The sequence below is a fragment of the Pseudorasbora parva genome, chromosome 22 (assembly GCF_024679245.1).
Source record: "Pseudorasbora parva isolate DD20220531a chromosome 22, ASM2467924v1, whole genome shotgun sequence".
Lineage (NCBI taxonomy): Eukaryota > Metazoa > Chordata > Actinopteri > Cypriniformes > Gobionidae > Pseudorasbora > Pseudorasbora parva.
In genome coordinates this window covers 497,863-514,465 of record NC_090193.1, presented here as the reverse complement: position 1 = coordinate 514,465, position 16,603 = coordinate 497,863, and the positions used below count along the sequence as shown (strand labels likewise).

Sequence of the window (16,603 nt, the reverse complement as noted above, 5' to 3'; positions counted from 1 at the left end):
TGTGGTGTTGTGTCTGAGATGGATCTCGGTGTGGTGTTGTGTCTGAGATGGATCTCGGTGTGGTGTTGTGTCTGAGATTGATCTCGGTGTGGTGTTGTGTCTGAGATGGATCTCGGTGTGGTGTTGTGTCTGAGATTGATCTTGGTGTGGTGTTGTGTCTGAGACGGATCTCGGTGTGGTGTTGTGTCTGAGACTGATCTCGGTGTGGTGTTGTGTCTGAGATGGATCTCGGTGTGGTGTTGTGTCTGAGATGGATCTCGGTGTGGTGTTGTGTCTGAGATTGATCTCGGTGTGGTGTTGTGTCTGAGATTGATCTCGGTGTGGTGTTGTGTCTGAGATTGATCTCGGTGTGGTGTTGTGTCTGAGATGGATCTCGGTGTGGTGTTGTGTCTGAGATTGATCTCGGTGTGGTGTTGTGTCTGAGATGGATCTCGGTGTGGTGTTGTGTCTGAGATTGATCTCGGTGTGGTGTTGTGTCTGAGATGGATCTCGGTGTGGTGTTGTGTCTGAGATGGATCTCGGTGTGGTGTTGTGTCTGAGATTGATCTCGGTGTGGTGTTGTGTCTGAGATTGATCTCGGTGTGGTGTTGTGTCTGAGATGGATCTCGGTGTGGTGTTGTGTCTGAGATTGATCTTGGTGTGGTGTTGTGTCTGAGACGGATCTCGGTGTGGTGTTGTGTCTGAGATGGATCTCGGTGTGGTGTTGTGTCTGAGACTGATCTCGGTGTGGTGTTGTGTCTGAGATTGATCTCGGTGTGGTGTTGTGTCTGAGATGGATCTCGGTGTGGTGTTGTGTCTGAGATGGATCTCGGTGTGGTGTCGTGTCTGAGATGGATCTCGGTGTGGTGTTGTGTCTGAGATTGATCTCGGTGTGGTGTTGTGTCTGAGACGGATCTCGGTGTGGTGTTGTGTCTGAGATGGATCTCGGTGTGGTGTTGTGTCTGAGACGGATCTCGGTGTGGTGTTGTGTCTGAGATGGATCTCGGTGTGGTGTTGTGTCTGAGATTGATCTCGGTGTGGTGTTGTGTCTGAGACGGATCTCGGTGTGGTGTTGTGTCTGAGATGGATCTCGGTGTGGTGTTGTGTCTGAGATGGATCTCGGTGTGGTGTTGTGTCTGAGATTGATCTCGGTGTGGTGTTGTGTCTGAGATGGATCTCGGTGTGGTGTTGTGTCTGAGATTGATCTCGGTGTGGTGTTGTGTCTGAGACTGATCTCGGTGTGGTGTTGTGTCTGAGATGGATCTCGGTGTGGTGTTGTGTCTGAGATTGATCTCGGTGTGGTGTTGTGTCTGAGACGGATCTCGGTGTGGTGTTGTGTCTGAGATGGATCTCGGTGTGGTGTTGTGTCTGAGATGGATCTCGGTGTGGTGTTGTGTCTGAGATTGATCTCGGTGTGGTGTTGTGTCTGAGATGGATCTCGGTGTGGTGTTGTGTCTGAGATTGATCTCGGTGTGGTGTTGTGTCTGAGATGGATCTTGTAGTGGTGTTGTGTCTGGTGTCGACAGACCAACTGCTTATCATTGGAATCGTTTTGCATCGTATCTGATTTTGACTCGCCATTCCTTTCATTCATCCTACTTTCATTCTGCCTCTCATCTGATTGGAGCAAGTGAATGTGAAGGCCTTGGAAGTAAACGTCCAGCCAAGAGGCCTGTCTGTGGCAGAAACTCCCTCTGCGGCCTGAGATATATATTTAGGCACACCGCTTTAACGAGGCGTTCATTGCAGAAGAAAGAGGAAGCTGAAGGCCCTGATTACAGAACAGCCCTTCGCTGTAATGGCATCCAAATGTCCCCGTCGACCCCGTTGGCTTCCACAGGCCACATGCTGAAACATGAGCCGACTCGCAGCTTCATCCCTTTAACAGAAGCCAGATGTGCAGACAGAGACCCAATGCGTGTGTTCTTCAGCTCCGGTGAGCACTCTTCACTCAAACACTCACAGGACTCCGGATTATTAAGGGTTTGACATGTTTAGAGTACGGTGGAGAGATGAATGTAAAAGCGGAAGTCTAAAGCTGATCTATTGCTGTAACCACACACACACGCACGCACGCACGCACACACACACACACACACACACACACACACACACACACACACACACACACACACACACACACACACACACACACCTAAACCTACCTATCACAGGAAACATTCTGCATTTTTACTTTCTCATAAAAACTCCTCCTGTGTGATTTATAAGCCTTTTGTAAAGTGGGGCCATGGGTAATGTCCTCATATTTCACCCTCTCCTGTAATACCTGTGTCATACCCATGGCATTATACACATTTGGGTCCTCATATGTCACAAAAACATGCCCCCGTATTTCTGAGCCAAACACACACGCTTCAGGAAGTGTTATTATGAGTACGGCCCTGTGTGACATCATAAAGTGTGTGTGTGCATGTGAATGTGTGTGTGTGTGTGTGTGTGTGTGTGTGTGTTATGAGTCTTTAAAGATCCGTCGTGGAACCATCAATGCCAATAAAGAGCATGTCTTTTTATGAGTGTGTGGTGTGTACTCTGTTGTGTGTGACATGCGTAATGTGAATTTTGTGTCATTTCTGCACTCAGTAGTAAAGAGTGCCGAGGTATGTTGTGTGATTTGTCAGCTATTGTCCATGTAAAGCCCCCGGCGTGCATTAGCTTCATCAGATCACCATAAACACAGATGAGTTTGAGTCCGTGTGTGTATGGATCGACTCCTGAGGAACACACGGCTGTTAATCCAGCTGAAGACATGACCTCATCAGAAATATTCACACACTTCAGCTGCAACACTGGGACTTTATATATATCTCTGTTATATAAAAGACAGAAGAGACTGAGATGCTGTAACAGGGACTCTAGAGCTTATTATGGTATTACAGTCGGAATGAAATTAAAAAGTTATAGATCTTATTGTGAACAAATCCACCAGTTGTATATATTTTAAATGTATTGATCTGGCTTAATCAGAAAGTGATCACTAGATTCTCCGATCATTCGGTGCTCTTCCCCCAAACCTGATGATCCTGCCATTAATCAGAGTTCCTCTTCAGACCCTGATGAAGATATTTCCTCTCTCTCACCGCTCACAACGACACACAGACCCGTGGCTAATCGCACAGGGCCATCTACATCATCTGCCAGCCGCAAGCCTTAAAGGTCCCGTTCTTCACCATTCCATCGTTCAAACTTTAGTTAGTGTGTAATGTTGCTGTTAGAGCATAAATAATACCTGTAAAATTATAAAGCTCAAAGTTCAATGCCAAGCGAGATATTTTATTTAACAGAAGTTCCCTTTCAAAGCCGACAGCGAGCGGCCGGTCTGGACTACAGCGCTGCACTTCCTGCTGTGATGACGTCACTAGAACCGTTTGCTGGCTCCGCCCACAAGAACACGCAAAATAGGGGGCGTGGTCTCGCTGCTCTCCCACGTGGAGAAGAGCGCATTCAGCGCTTGCATCGCCCCGTTATGGTAAGAGGCGGGACCTTTCCGGGCAAAGTGCGCTAAGCTGCTGTCCAATCACAACACGGGAAGCGCTGGCCCAATCAGAACTCGTTATTGTTTCTGAAGGAGGGACTTCACAGAACAAGGAAATCATCAGGCCGTTTGTAGGACGGACTAAACTTTTTTTACACGCGAAACATGAACTCATGTTATATTGCACACTGTAAACACAATCAAAGCTTCGAAAACACGCGAAGAACGGGGCCTTTAAAGGAAGTGTAAGACTGTGGCCAACGCTGGTACTGCAGGTGTCTTCCCCCCCCCCCCCCTGACTCGAGGTTGCCAGATTGGCTGCAGGATCAGCAGAGCGTTTGTGGATCTGCAGCTGTGGGAACTAGAGCAGATCTGGCAACCCCAAACTCTACTGACTCCTGATTGGTCAATAGGTGGAGGGCGGAGCTTCAGGCCCAAACACAACATGACATCATCAACATCAGCTGAGGGCTGCAACAACAACTTTATAATGACGATATCCTGGCCAGACTACTGCTGGGAGTGATAGAAGAGTTATTAACATGATTTATTAATGTCTAGAGACACATCAGGGCCATTTTATGATTCATTGAAATACATTTCTTACACACAGCTCCTTTAATTATCTGCAACTACACACACTTACTGCTGGTCGAATTGGAAGTTGCCTGTCTACCTAATTTCAGTCGCGGTTGAACCCACAACGGCTCTATTGGGCCGTATATCGAGCCAATCGCCTCGCAAACAATATAAGATGTGGGCGGGGCTTGAGTGTGGCCCCGCCCTCGTCGTCAGAGAAGAGATGACGTCATTCTGCCTGATCATTAACACTATAATGACGGGTTGGATATGAAAGTGTGTTTGATCAGCTGTTCCTGTAATAAAGGAAGAAAGAGCAGGGTTTGTGTTCGGCGGGCCAAATGTAGTCCACTGAAGTCCATGCGCTTCATCACACAGAGGAGACCATAATAATAGCACAATAATACCACAATAATACCATAATAATACCATAATAATAGCACAATAATACCATAATAATAGCACAATAATACCATAATATTAGCAGCGAGTGTGATGGAGAACGCCTGAGGCAGTCATATAACAGCGCTGTACAGTATATGAAATAATATCTCAGTCTGACCCCATCAGTGGGCTACTTTGTGAAATATAGATACAAAACAAGGACACAAATGTAAATGTGTTGCCTTCATCTCTGCGTTACACACACACACACACACACACACACACACACACACACACACACACACACACACACACACACACACACACACACACACACACACACACACTGAATGGAGCTTCTCATCACGTGATCGCTGCTCCTTTAGCGGATATGACGTGTGCTTACACTGCCCTCTGCTGGACACTCCGCGCTACTGCGTCACGCGTGGCGTTCAGTAACACACACTTAACCAATCACAGCTACTATCATGGCTATTGTTCCACTTCATTTTATGTTTGTGTGTGAGTTACATTATTATTATTATTATTATTGAGTTGGCTTGCCAACTTACTGAAATCCTATTCAACCTCTTTTTTTTTCATCTTCTGACTCTAACTAGAGCTTTCCACATCTATCTATCTATCCATCCATCCATCATCTATCTATATATCTATCTATCTATCTATCTATCTATCTATCTATCTATCTATCTATCTATCTATCTATCCATCCATCCATCCATCCATCCATCCATCCATCCATCCATCCATCCATCCATCCATCCATCCATCCATCCATCCATCTATCTATCTATCTATCTATCTATCTATCTATCTATCTATCTATCTATCTATCTATCTATCTATCTATCTATCTATGACTTCAAATAGGCATACGTCAAACTTTAAACTAAAACTTTAAGCTTTAAAAACTTTTTAAAAACGTTCTGATCAACGTTCTCCCAAGCCAACTTAAAGTTTGTCTTAACGAACTTTTTTTAATCTAGTTATTATTATTATTATTATTATTATTATTATTATTATTATTATTATTATTATTATTATAATTGGACGATGTGGCTCAAGCTAAATGACTGAAGTAAAGTACACTAAACTATGGCAGCATAATGGTTCAAATCCGGACTTGTATAAAAGCCAGGCTATAGATTTCCCGCACATAAGAAAAACAAATTATGATTTTGTAAATCAAAATAATGAGATGAAAAAGTTAAAAATGGTGAGATAAAGTCGAAATTATTCTTCGAAAATATACTTTTTAAGTCGTAATTTCGACATTTTTTAGTCAGTGTTTGTGTGAGACTTTTATTATTATTATTATTATTACGATGTGGCTCAAATTAATTGATCTAGTAACAGTATTATGTGTTTGTTTACATGTGTGTTTTCCATAGTGTTTTCCACATAGCACTTCCGGCAACGGGGACTCTAACTCCCACAGTGCCCCGCGGTCTCTCTCTCTTCCGGCGACGGGGACTCTAACTCCCACAGTGCCCCGCGGTCTCTCTCTCTTCCGGTTGTCGTGAGCTTCGTGTGGTAGGTGTTGAGTTTGTCTCCGTATCGAAATGAAATCTGAATGAATCCTCAGAAAACTCAAACTGATATTAAAACATCAGGTCAGTGTGGGCTCCAGTGGCGCTTCACGAGCAGGGCACGCGCAGTATTGAGCCCGAGCGCACGCTGATGGTGAAGTTTAGTGTGTGTGTTAGCCGTTAGCTTAGCATAGCTCGGCTGCAGTATAAAGTGTGTGTGCCGATCTCCTCATCTGGTCCTAATGTTGTGCTTTTCTGCAGACAGCGATCAGATATGGCCAAGTCGAAGAACCACACCACACACAACCAGTGTAAGTTCACCTCAGAGAGATAGAGTGTGTGTGAGTGAGAGGGAGAGAGAGAGTGATGATGATGCTGTGAACGTGTAGTGTGTGTGTATATATATGTATGATACTGTGAATGTTTAATAACTGTGTGATAATGAGTGTTTGTGTGTGTGTGTGTGTGTGTGTGTATAAACTGTTAATGTAAAATAAGTGTGTGTGTTGATGATATTGTGAGTGTTTAGTTTGTGTGTGTGTGTGTGTATATGATACTGTGACGGTTTAATAACTGTGATAATGAGTGTTTGTGTGTGTGTGTGTGTGTGTATAAACTGTGAATGTAAAATAAGTGTGTGTGTTGATGATATTGTGAGTGTTTAGTTTGTGTGTGTGTGTATATATGATACTGTGACGGTTTAATAACTGTGATAATGAGTGTTTGTGTGTGTGATGAGTGTTTAGTTTGTGTGTGTGTATGATACTGTGAATGTTTAATAAGTGTGTGTGTGATGATGAGTGTTTAGTTTGTGTGTGTGTATGATACTGTGAATGTTTAATAATTGTGTGTGTGTGTGTGTATGATACTGTGAATGTTTAATAAGTGTGTGTGTGATGATGAGTGTTTAGTTTGTGTGTGTGTATGATACTGTGAATGTTTAATAATTGTGTGTGTGTGTGTATGATACTGTGAATGTTTAATAAGTGTGTGTGTGATGATGAGTGTTTAGTTTGTGTGTGTGTATGATACTGTGAATGTTTAATAAGTGTGTGTGTGTGATGATGAGTGTTTAGTTTGTGTGTGTGTGTGTATATGATACTGTGACGGTTTAATAACTGTGTGATAATGAGTGTTTGTGTGTGTGTGTATATACTGTGAATGTTTAATACGTGTGTGTGATGATATTGTGAGTGTTTAGTTTGTGTGTGTATGATACTGTGAATGTTTAATAATTGTGTGTGTGATAATGAGTGTTTAGTTTGTGTGTGTGTGTGTGTGTGTGTATATGATACTGTGAATGTTTAATACGTGTGTGTGTGTGATGATATTGTGAGTGTTTAGTTTGTGTGTGTGTGTGTGTGTGTGTATATGATACTGTGAATGTTTAATAAGTGTGTGTGTGATGATTATATTGTGAGTGTTTAGTTTGTGTGTGTGTGTGTGTGTGTGTGTGTATATGTTACTGTGAATGTTTAATACGTGTGTGTGTGTGATGATATTGTGAGTGTTTAGTTTGTGTGTGTGTGTGTGTGTATATGTTACTGTGAATGTTTAATACGTGTGTGTGTGTGATGATATTGTGAATGTTTAGTTTGTGTGTATATGATACTGTGAATGTTTAATAACTGTGTGTGTGTGTGTGTGTGCAGCTCGTAAGTGGCACAGGAATGGCATCAAGAAGCCGAGATCTCAGCGCTATGAGTCTCTGAAAGGGGTAAGAGCTCAGCACTCATCTCTCAGCACTCATCTCTCTTCATGAGCTAATGGCAGCTAGCTTCATATATCTGCAGCACATCGCTATCGGCCGATAAATGACCCCTCCTGAAGTTATCGGTCAGATAAGAACACGGACCCGTATAGCCGAGCCGGCAGATCGTGTGTTTTTCCTTCAGCTGAGAGAGACGTCGCCGAGTGTCTCCAAATATGATTCAATCGCCTCCAGAAGGAAAATCGTTCTGGGCAACGCGCGAGTCTCTGGCTGTGTTCGTGCTGTTGTGGGAAGTTAACCCTCTTGGCGCCACGGTCGAGTTTACTCGACAAGATGCGTCACTGAATAAAACGGCCGATTTTGTCAATTAGGGTGTCAAATTTCATTCAACCTCCCCTCCACTAGATGGTAGACATGTCGTACTTCATCCCTGACTCATACAAACATCATGATTCTATACAAAATATACGAGCAAGAGCGCATTGAATCAGTGTAAACAAAAGCGGAGCTGACGTGCGAGTGAGCTGTTTTATCAGAGCATTGTCAACGTCAGCGAGTATTTGCATTAGATTATTATTACTATTATTATTTTCTAATGGCATCAATAAAGCTTACCCGCAATGAAGTGTTGGGTCTTCTATTCGCGGACCCTGATTCTGAAGGGAAATATGAGATGACGGTGATTCTGAAAGTGCCGTTACTCTAAGCACAAACGGTGGATCATTTGCCCAATGTAGATGGTCCTTTGCCCAATGTCAGTAGTGGGAATGATGTTTCCCGGGGTCCGAGTGTTCATCACGAAGTTAGCAGGTGTGTTAGTGTTGGGAATGAGGCGGCCGCGGGAGATTTTTTGCCGCGCTCACCATGAAGCGCGCGTCTTCTCACCGCGCGCATCTCCGCGATCGCTGCGACAGTATTGTGCTGGAGACTTTATCTAACGCCACTGGGTATGTTAGAAGAGGTTGAAGTATTCATAAGCAAGTTCGAGGGAAACGTGGAGGCAGGGTGGGGAGTCAAAATGACAATAACAGTGGACGTGCAGACTCGGCGGCCGCGGGAGGCATATCTGGACGTGAGCAGACGCGCCGTGACACGGGGCAGAGGGGCTATTACGCATAATATATAATGTATATGTGCCCCATATATGGAATCAGAGTGCTTACTGTATGTAGTAAATGGAAAATCTCTACAGCAAAAGGCAAACCGCTACATGCATTCGGTTTGTTTCTACCATTTATTAGTAATGATTTACACAGTTTGTTTACTATTTACCTGGACATTCAGTGTTGTGCAATATAGCGCACGGAAGGTGAGGGACATTTTGGGGGGAAAGAAGTGCTGCATTTTATCATTTAAACATGTGGCTTTTCATGAAATTTCTATAATCCAAGATTGCACCCACGTTATGACGTCATAATATGCAAATTAGATGGGAAAATGTAATCTCTACATAAACTAAGGGTCCTCCTTAATATTTCTCTAATTTACAGAAAGTTTCTATCTTTTATCACTTTTAAGATATAGCCTTTTGAAATTAAGATGTCAAAATCAAACGTTTTAGGAAAAAACCTCTGGCGCCTAAAGGGTTAAGTCGCAATATTAACTTGATGTAGTATAAACATCTGAATAATCCCCTAATGTGTCCTATCGTTTGCTTGAGTTAAAGGGTATCTTCAGCGGTTAGCATATGGCTTTGTATCAGTAGAAACCCTGGAGTATAATCTAATGATCGTGCTCCCCCCTCATATCACCCTGAGACCAGAGATTTATGCATTTTATTTCTGGAAAAATTCCTCCTATGACGCGAATATCGTCAATTTGCGCCATCGGAGGAATTGTTGGCCAGAGGCTAAAGACTCCAGCCAGCAGAGGGAGCTATTTCCTCATGTTTTGAACCCGCGCTGGATGGCGATCACACTCGCAGCTCAGCTCGCAGCTCAGCCTTAGGCACTCATGTTCAAACGGTGCGGCCAGCGGAGAAAAGTGAGTCTTTCAACTTCTCAAACTAATTCCTAAGAAAGTTAAGCTGTCGAAGGCATGAAGTGAAACCGGGCCAGACTGAACATGTGCTGTGAATCTATCCCGCGAGTGCCGTCGCGTTTACCTCGGCTCTCATCACGAGCTCATCCGTGACTGTCAGTGTGACTCCTGCAGCGTTTGGGCTGACACTCCCTCAGCGGCTCACTCACTTATTAAACACACGTTCAGGTTTTAATGGTCAGTTCTCTAACTGAACTGCCCCCTCTCTCTCTCTCTCTCGCCCTCTCTCTCTCTCTCTCTCTCGCCCTCTCTCTCTCGCCCCCTCTCTCTCTCTCGCCCGCCCTCTCTCTCTCGCCCCTCTCTCTCTCGCCCCCCCCCCCCCCCCTCTCTCGTTGTGTGTGTTTTAACGCCTGTTTCTGTTACAGGTGGATCCCAAGTTTCTGAGGAACATGCGCTTCGCCAAGAAGCACAATAAGAAGGGCATGAAGACCATCGCCAGGAAAGCTGCGGCTAAATAAAGCCCTGAGGAGCCAGCGGTGTACAGATGTTCTTTATACTAAACACAATAAAGCCATGCTTTGAGATCGCAGTGTCTGTCTCTGTATATGAACACACACACACACACACACACACACACACACACACCTGATCTTGCAGGTGTCTGATCCACTACGAGAAGAGAGAACTGTAATCTCACACACACACACACACACTACTCTCCTCTAACCGCTGTACGAATCGGGTGTATTTTGGCATTGTGTACTAATTGAAGTCTTTGGACATGCCGTAGTGGAGAGAGTTGCAGTAATCCGCATGAGATGGACTGCGATCTCAGGTTTTCTCAGAAAGAAAAGGTCTAATGTTAGAGGTTCAGGGGTCCGCTGAACACATCTGAGGTGATCTGACAGCTCCAGATCTTCTGATCCGGATCATTTGGTTCTTCAAATGAATTTGCGGATTGGATTAAAATATCTGGATTGTTATCTGAGATCGCTGTGTGTTCCTGAAGAGGGCGGATGATCAATACGCCACCACCATCAGCAGCGATTGCCTGGGCTAGACATCGGAATGACGACAGAATTAAAAAAGATAATTATCTGACAAATTAAAAAACACGAATTTCTGGAGCTTTGTAAGTTAAGGGCCAAACCAACATAAATGTTAGATTTATGTGCGCTGTTTTGATGATCAAGATTCCCAAATATACTGACATTTTTATGGTATTCTAATATATTTTATTCATTTTGAAGCAGGTTTGTTACGTGACCGTATTAATTAAAGTTTCTTAAGGGTCATGATGAAGTTCTCTGCATCCAGCCATCCCATAATATCCGTCATCACTCATTAATGCAGGATGCAGATTAACCTTACAGCCTGTGGGTAAGACATAAAGAAATGATTCGGACCCCTGATCCCAGAAGATGCCGAAGGGCTTCATGAAGGACGAGGAAATGGACGGGTAAACCAAAATGGCTGCTGCTGCTTCTCCCAGAGTTCCCATGAGGACCAGAGACCATAACCTCGGTTTGAGAGGCATTCAGAATAAGACATTTTGAGAAAATCAGGTTCAGTTCATCTAAATGCAAAAGCAGTTCAAGAGAACACGTTTGTTGTGTTTCAGAGGGAAATTATTTTGCATAGCAGTGAAATTATATACTGTGCTTTCTGAAGATGGAGCCCAGAGGAATAATAATACTAATAAAGTCAGTAGTGTGCGAGACTTGGCGGAACACCATTTGCCCAGACTAACGGAGAAACTTCTAATTCGAATGATTTAATAAGACTGGAAAGGCTGAAGCTGTGTATGAATGTTTTGTGCTAACAATGAGGACATTATTAGAGATAACTGAATGTTCTATCGATGTTACTGGAAGAACTTTGTTCAAAACTTTGAAAGAACCTTGTCAGAATGTTCCCTGTTATATGAAGATAGTGTTATAGATGCACATGCTATTTTAAATATACACCAATCAGGCATAACATTATGACCTAATATAGTGTTGGTCCCCCGACCCGTCGACGCATGGACTCCACTCGACCCCTGAAGGTGTGCTGTGGGATCTGCCACCAAGAGGATCGCAAAACAAATATCAAACATCTTGGTGCCGGGTGCCAGATTTGCTTTATATCAAAGCAAAACAATTATATTGCACTACATTTATCATTGTCAAAACATTGTAATTTCTTACTTCCCGTTTCTTTCTTTCTTTTTTTTACAATCCCCAAAGAATCCCCCCAAAGTCTGTCATACATTTATATGATGCACAGTCCATAGGGAAGGAGATGAAGAGTCCATGTATGTGCAGAATTTTGAGTGTATATGTGGTGTGAAATTGAAAAGTCCATGTATGTAAAGATAATAATAATAACTTTTTATATTTATAAAGCGCTTTTCTAGGCACTCAACGCGCTTTACACTGAAGGGGAATCTCCTCAGCCACCACCAATGAGCAGCACCCACCTGATGATGCGACGGCAGCCATATTGCGCCAGAACGCTCACCACACACCAGCTGATTGGTGGAGAGGAGACCAAGTGATGAATATGTACTGGTGTGTGAGCATGCAATGGTATGTACAGGTTTGTCAGTTTATATGAAAAGCATGCTTATCAAACAGACTATACAATGGCTGACACTGCGTTGTCATGATTCTTCAGCTTCCAGAAGCAAGCAGAGTTTGGTGATAGGTCTTTGTAGAACAGCAGTTTTAGTCTTCACCACAACACTGCGGACAAGACCTTTGGACCCTGGCAGAGTCTTCATCACGCGACCTAAGGGCCATGAGTTCCTTGGAGCTGTATGATCTACTATGATTACGATGTCATTTACCTTGAAGTTTCTCTTAGTCTTGACCCATTTTGCCATTGCTGCATCAGTGAAAGATATTCAGAGGTCCATCGTTGCCAGAAAAGGTCTGCAAGGTATTGCACCTGTTTCCATCGCTTTCTAGCATACGAGTCATCCTTATTGAAGAGTCCAGGTGGCAAGAGGGGTTTAGAATTCAACTGCAGAAGGTGATTTGGTGTAAGGGGGTGTCACCTGATACAGTTGTGATGGGCCGGTCATTGAGAATGCATTCGACTTCACACAAAGCTATTTGCAACACATCATCGTCTAATGTCTGTTGTTTTAGGACAGAAAGCAGTATTTTTTTTACTAGCTTGATTAACCTCTCCCACACTCCTCCGAAGTGCAAATGGTGGAATAAATATCCACTTGACATGATCTCTCAGCAATGCATCTTGAATTTTGTGATGGTCTATTTGGTTCAAGGTTGCCTCTAATTCCTTCTGTGCACACACAAAATTGGTGCTCCGCTCAGTCCTGATGGTCAGTATTGGTCCTCTGCGACATAAAAACAGTCGAATAGCATTGATACAAGAGTCTGTGTCAAGTGTGCTTGCCACTTCCAGATGAATGGCTCGGCTCACCAGGCAGGTGAATATCACTCCCCATCTCCTCACATGAGAGCGACCTCTTTTGACTTCTATAGGTCCAAAGTAGTCGATACCTACATGTGAGAAAGGTGGTAGATCAGGAGCGACGCATTCCTCTGGTAGGTCAGCCATTTTTTGTTCTCCACTTTTAGCCTGCATTCGTCTGCAAAAGACACAAGACTTTATTATCTTTCTCGCAGAGGAATTGGCAGATGGCAACCAGAACCTCTGACCTAATCTTGAGAGCATGTGATTTCTTCCTGAGTGTCCAACCTTTTGATGAATATCACGCAGGATCAGTTTGGATATGTGTGAATCTTTGGGTAGGATAATTGGGTTCTTTAGACTCATTGGCATGGCTGCTTTACTTAGCCTTCCTCCAATCCTCAAAATGCCCTCATCAATGATTGGATCCAGTGTGTGTATGAAGCTATTTGATTTGATGGGTTTACCTTGTCTCAAGAGTGTGATCAAGAGTGAGCCAAAGTAGCGCTGTTGTTCATAGCTAACGATGGACTTCTCTGCTTTGTCCAAATCCCCTGGAGTTAATCCTTCTTGCTCAACTTTCCACTTGGAATCTACAATAAGACCTTTGTGATTTTGAAGCATCAAGAGTCCTTTGAGCCTTAGCCACCATGCAATAGCTCCCAATAGTTTTCTCCATGAAGAATAATGTTCAATTATTCTTGTAGTTGCGTTGTTCTGCAGGTTCAAGCAGTTCACGGAGATCTCCCTTCTTACCTCAGTATCCTTTGCTGAGATGTAACTGAGATCTTCTGGTACCTCAGGCCACTCAGATTTCTCCTTTAACAGGAAGTGAGGACCATTCAGCCATCTGGTGGAAATCAGGAGGGATTCTATCTGTAGACCACGTGAGCTGTCATCTGCCGGGTTGTCTCCAGAACATACGTGCCTCCACTGATGTACTTGTGAAAGGTTATGTATGTGTGTTATGTTTTCTTTCATTGTTCCGGGTTGGTGGAACGACCTTCCGTCCTCCATACGCACAACAGAATCACTCACTTCGTTCAAAAGACAGGTAAAAACTCATCTCTTCCATGAGCACTTAATCTTACATTAAAAAAAAAAAAAAAAAAATCCCCCTCTATTTCTCCTTTCTTCTTTCCTTTTCTGGTCTTTGCTACTCTAAGCAGTGTACAAATCTTAGTATTTAGGGCACTTTTTGTGTTTCGTTGCCTCTTCTTGATGGATCGCTTCCTGTTCTCCTGAGTTGTAAGTCGCTTTGGATAAAAGCGTCTGCTAAATGCATAAATGTAAATGTAAATGTATGTATCACTGCAATTCTGTTGGCAACGTAAGTATGAAGTTGTTTAGTTTGGTTATGGATATACTTCAGTACCACAGTACTGTCTGTCCAAAAAGTAGAATCTTTCAGTTCCATGTGAAGTTCCTTTTGCAGCATTCTGTCCACCTTCACAGCCAGGGTTGCTTCTGCAAGCTCAAGTCTAGGAACAGTCATCCCTTTCAGTGGGACTACTCTGGCCTTTCCCAGTACAAAGATGACGTGAACATTTTTGACGCTGTCTGTAAGTTGGAGGTAACTTACCGTCCCATAGCTCGCTCGCATCACAAAAGTGATGTAATTCGGCAGTCTTTACAGTACCAAAATGTTCAGGCTTTATGCACCTGTCCACTTCAAATCTGCTCAGCTGGTCTAACTCTGCAAGCCATCTTTGCCATGGTCTCATCATTTCATTGGAGATTATTTCATCCCACCCATACTTCTCATGGCAGAGCCTTTGCAGGATTTGCTTTGCTTTGAGAACAAACGGGGATAAAAAACCTAGTGGGTCGTAGATTGAATTGACTACAGAAAGGATTGTCCGTCTTGCGGGAGCTCTGTTAATAACAGCTACCCGGAAGGTAAAGACATCCTTTTGGATATTCCACTGGATTCCGAGTGCCCTCTCAAGAGGAGGCTTTTCTCTGTCCAGGTCCAGCTGTTTCACAAGAGGGGCTCTGTAACCTTCTGGGATGGTCTCAAGGACTTCAAAGCTGTTGCTCACCCATTTGCTCAAAGTAAATCCTCCTAGGGCGCATGCTTCCCTGAGGTCTTTGATGAGCTTAATTGCTTCTTCCACAGAAGCCACAGATTTGAGACAATCATCAACGTAAAAACTGTGATTAATTGTATCAATGACTTGTGAGCTGTATCGTTCAGAATTATTAATTCCTGTTTGCTTTAAGGCAAAGCTGGCAATGCTTGGAGAAGATACTGCACCAAAGAGATGAACATTCATCCTGTAGATTTCCAGTGGTTGGTTGACATCCCCTTGTGGCCACCACAGGAATCGAAGAAAGTCACGATGATGATTTTGAACTTGTACTTGATAGTACATGGCTTCGATTTCTGCCATTATTGAGATTCTTTCCTTTCTGAATCCAAGAATTGGGTTGGTCAGGTCAGGACCTTGCAGAAGTTCAGAGTTACAAGCTTTGCCTTTGAATGAAGAAGAACAATCTAAAACAACTCGAAGTTTTCCCTTCTTCTTGTGGTACACCCCATGATGTGGTATATACCATACATGACCATCATTCCTTTGAAGTTGTTCTTGTTGTACCTTTTCTGCATATCCCTTCCTCAGCATATTCTCCATGAACACACTATACTCAGTTGCATAAGCAGGATCTTTTTTGATTTTTTTCTCAAAGTTATGTGTACGTTGTGCTGTCAATTCATAGTTGTTGGGCAAGGTTGCATCTTTATCACGAAACGGTAGAGGTAAGTGATAATGCCCATCTTCAAGTTTCAGCGAAGTCGTTACTATGCTCATGTACATTTTATCTTCAGCTGACATTTCTCTTTTCTCTTCGTAATACTTTTCAGGAAAGTTATGATTATATTGCCTGATAAGCAGATCTTGGAGATTCTCCATAGAGATGCGATTGGCCATGACATTACTCCAGTTTCATCCATAGAGGGACAAGAAGTGAGTGGGCCATTGACCACCCACCCTAGCACAGTCTTGACTGCATATGGTCCATTTCCGTGACTGTCCACTATTTCCCACGGTTCCATAGCTTTTGGAACATTAATTCCAATCAAGATTTCAATGTCAGCATTGATTTTAGCTCAATTTCTTTCAAATAAGGCAATTTTTCAAGATCATGTTGAGTGAGCCGGTTCTCCTTTGATACAGGGATCTTGGATTGAGTGTATACTTCAGGCAGATCTATGTATACACCTCCATCTATACTACCTACTTCTAGTCCTGTGAGCTCATAGCTCTTAACGGGTCTCTCCTGCCCCATCGTTCCCAGAAGAATTTCAAGTTCTGCGTCCTTTGGCATTCAGCTGATTCATAAGATCCTCAGTGCAGAACGTCGCTGAACTGCCTGGATCAAGAAAAGCATAGGTTTTAATGATCTTACTGCCTTTAGCAACTTTAATTTGGACTGGCACGATTGCTAGTGCACATTCCCTACTGGCCCCTGTTGCATGATCAACTGATATTGAAATTAAAAATT

The 16,603-nt window shown here is 43.3% G+C and overlaps 1 protein-coding gene across 2 annotated transcripts; it reads left to right on the top strand.

Moving 5' to 3' along the window:
- The first annotated feature begins 5,902 nt into the window (after window positions 1-5,902).
- rpl29 (ribosomal protein L29) lies at window positions 5,903-10,258 on the top strand. 2 transcript variants are annotated; one of them, XM_067431802.1, is made up of 4 exons: window positions 5,903-5,989; window positions 6,247-6,296; window positions 7,638-7,702; window positions 10,102-10,258. In XM_067431802.1, exons 2-4 carry the CDS (start codon window positions 6,260-6,262, stop codon window positions 10,192-10,194), a joined length of 195 nt encoding a protein of 64 aa, XP_067287903.1. In that variant the 5' UTR covers window positions 5,903-5,989; window positions 6,247-6,259; the 3' UTR covers window positions 10,195-10,258. The 2 variants fall into 2 exon arrangements, with proteins under 2 accessions (XP_067287903.1, XP_067287904.1); XM_067431803.1 differs by having other exon boundaries at window positions 5,966-6,069.
- Window positions 10,259-16,603: the final 6,345 nt, after the last annotated feature.

Coding starts and splice junctions, on each gene's coding strand:
- rpl29 (XM_067431802.1), top strand. CDS start 6,260: ATGGCCAAGTCGAAGAACCACACCACACACAACCAGT. Junction 6,297..7,637: donor CCACACCACACACAACCAGT/GTAAGTTCACCT, acceptor GTGTGTGTGCAG/CTCGTAAGTGGCACAGGAAT. Junction 7,703..10,101: donor GCTATGAGTCTCTGAAAGGG/GTAAGAGCTCAG, acceptor TTTCTGTTACAG/GTGGATCCCAAGTTTCTGAG.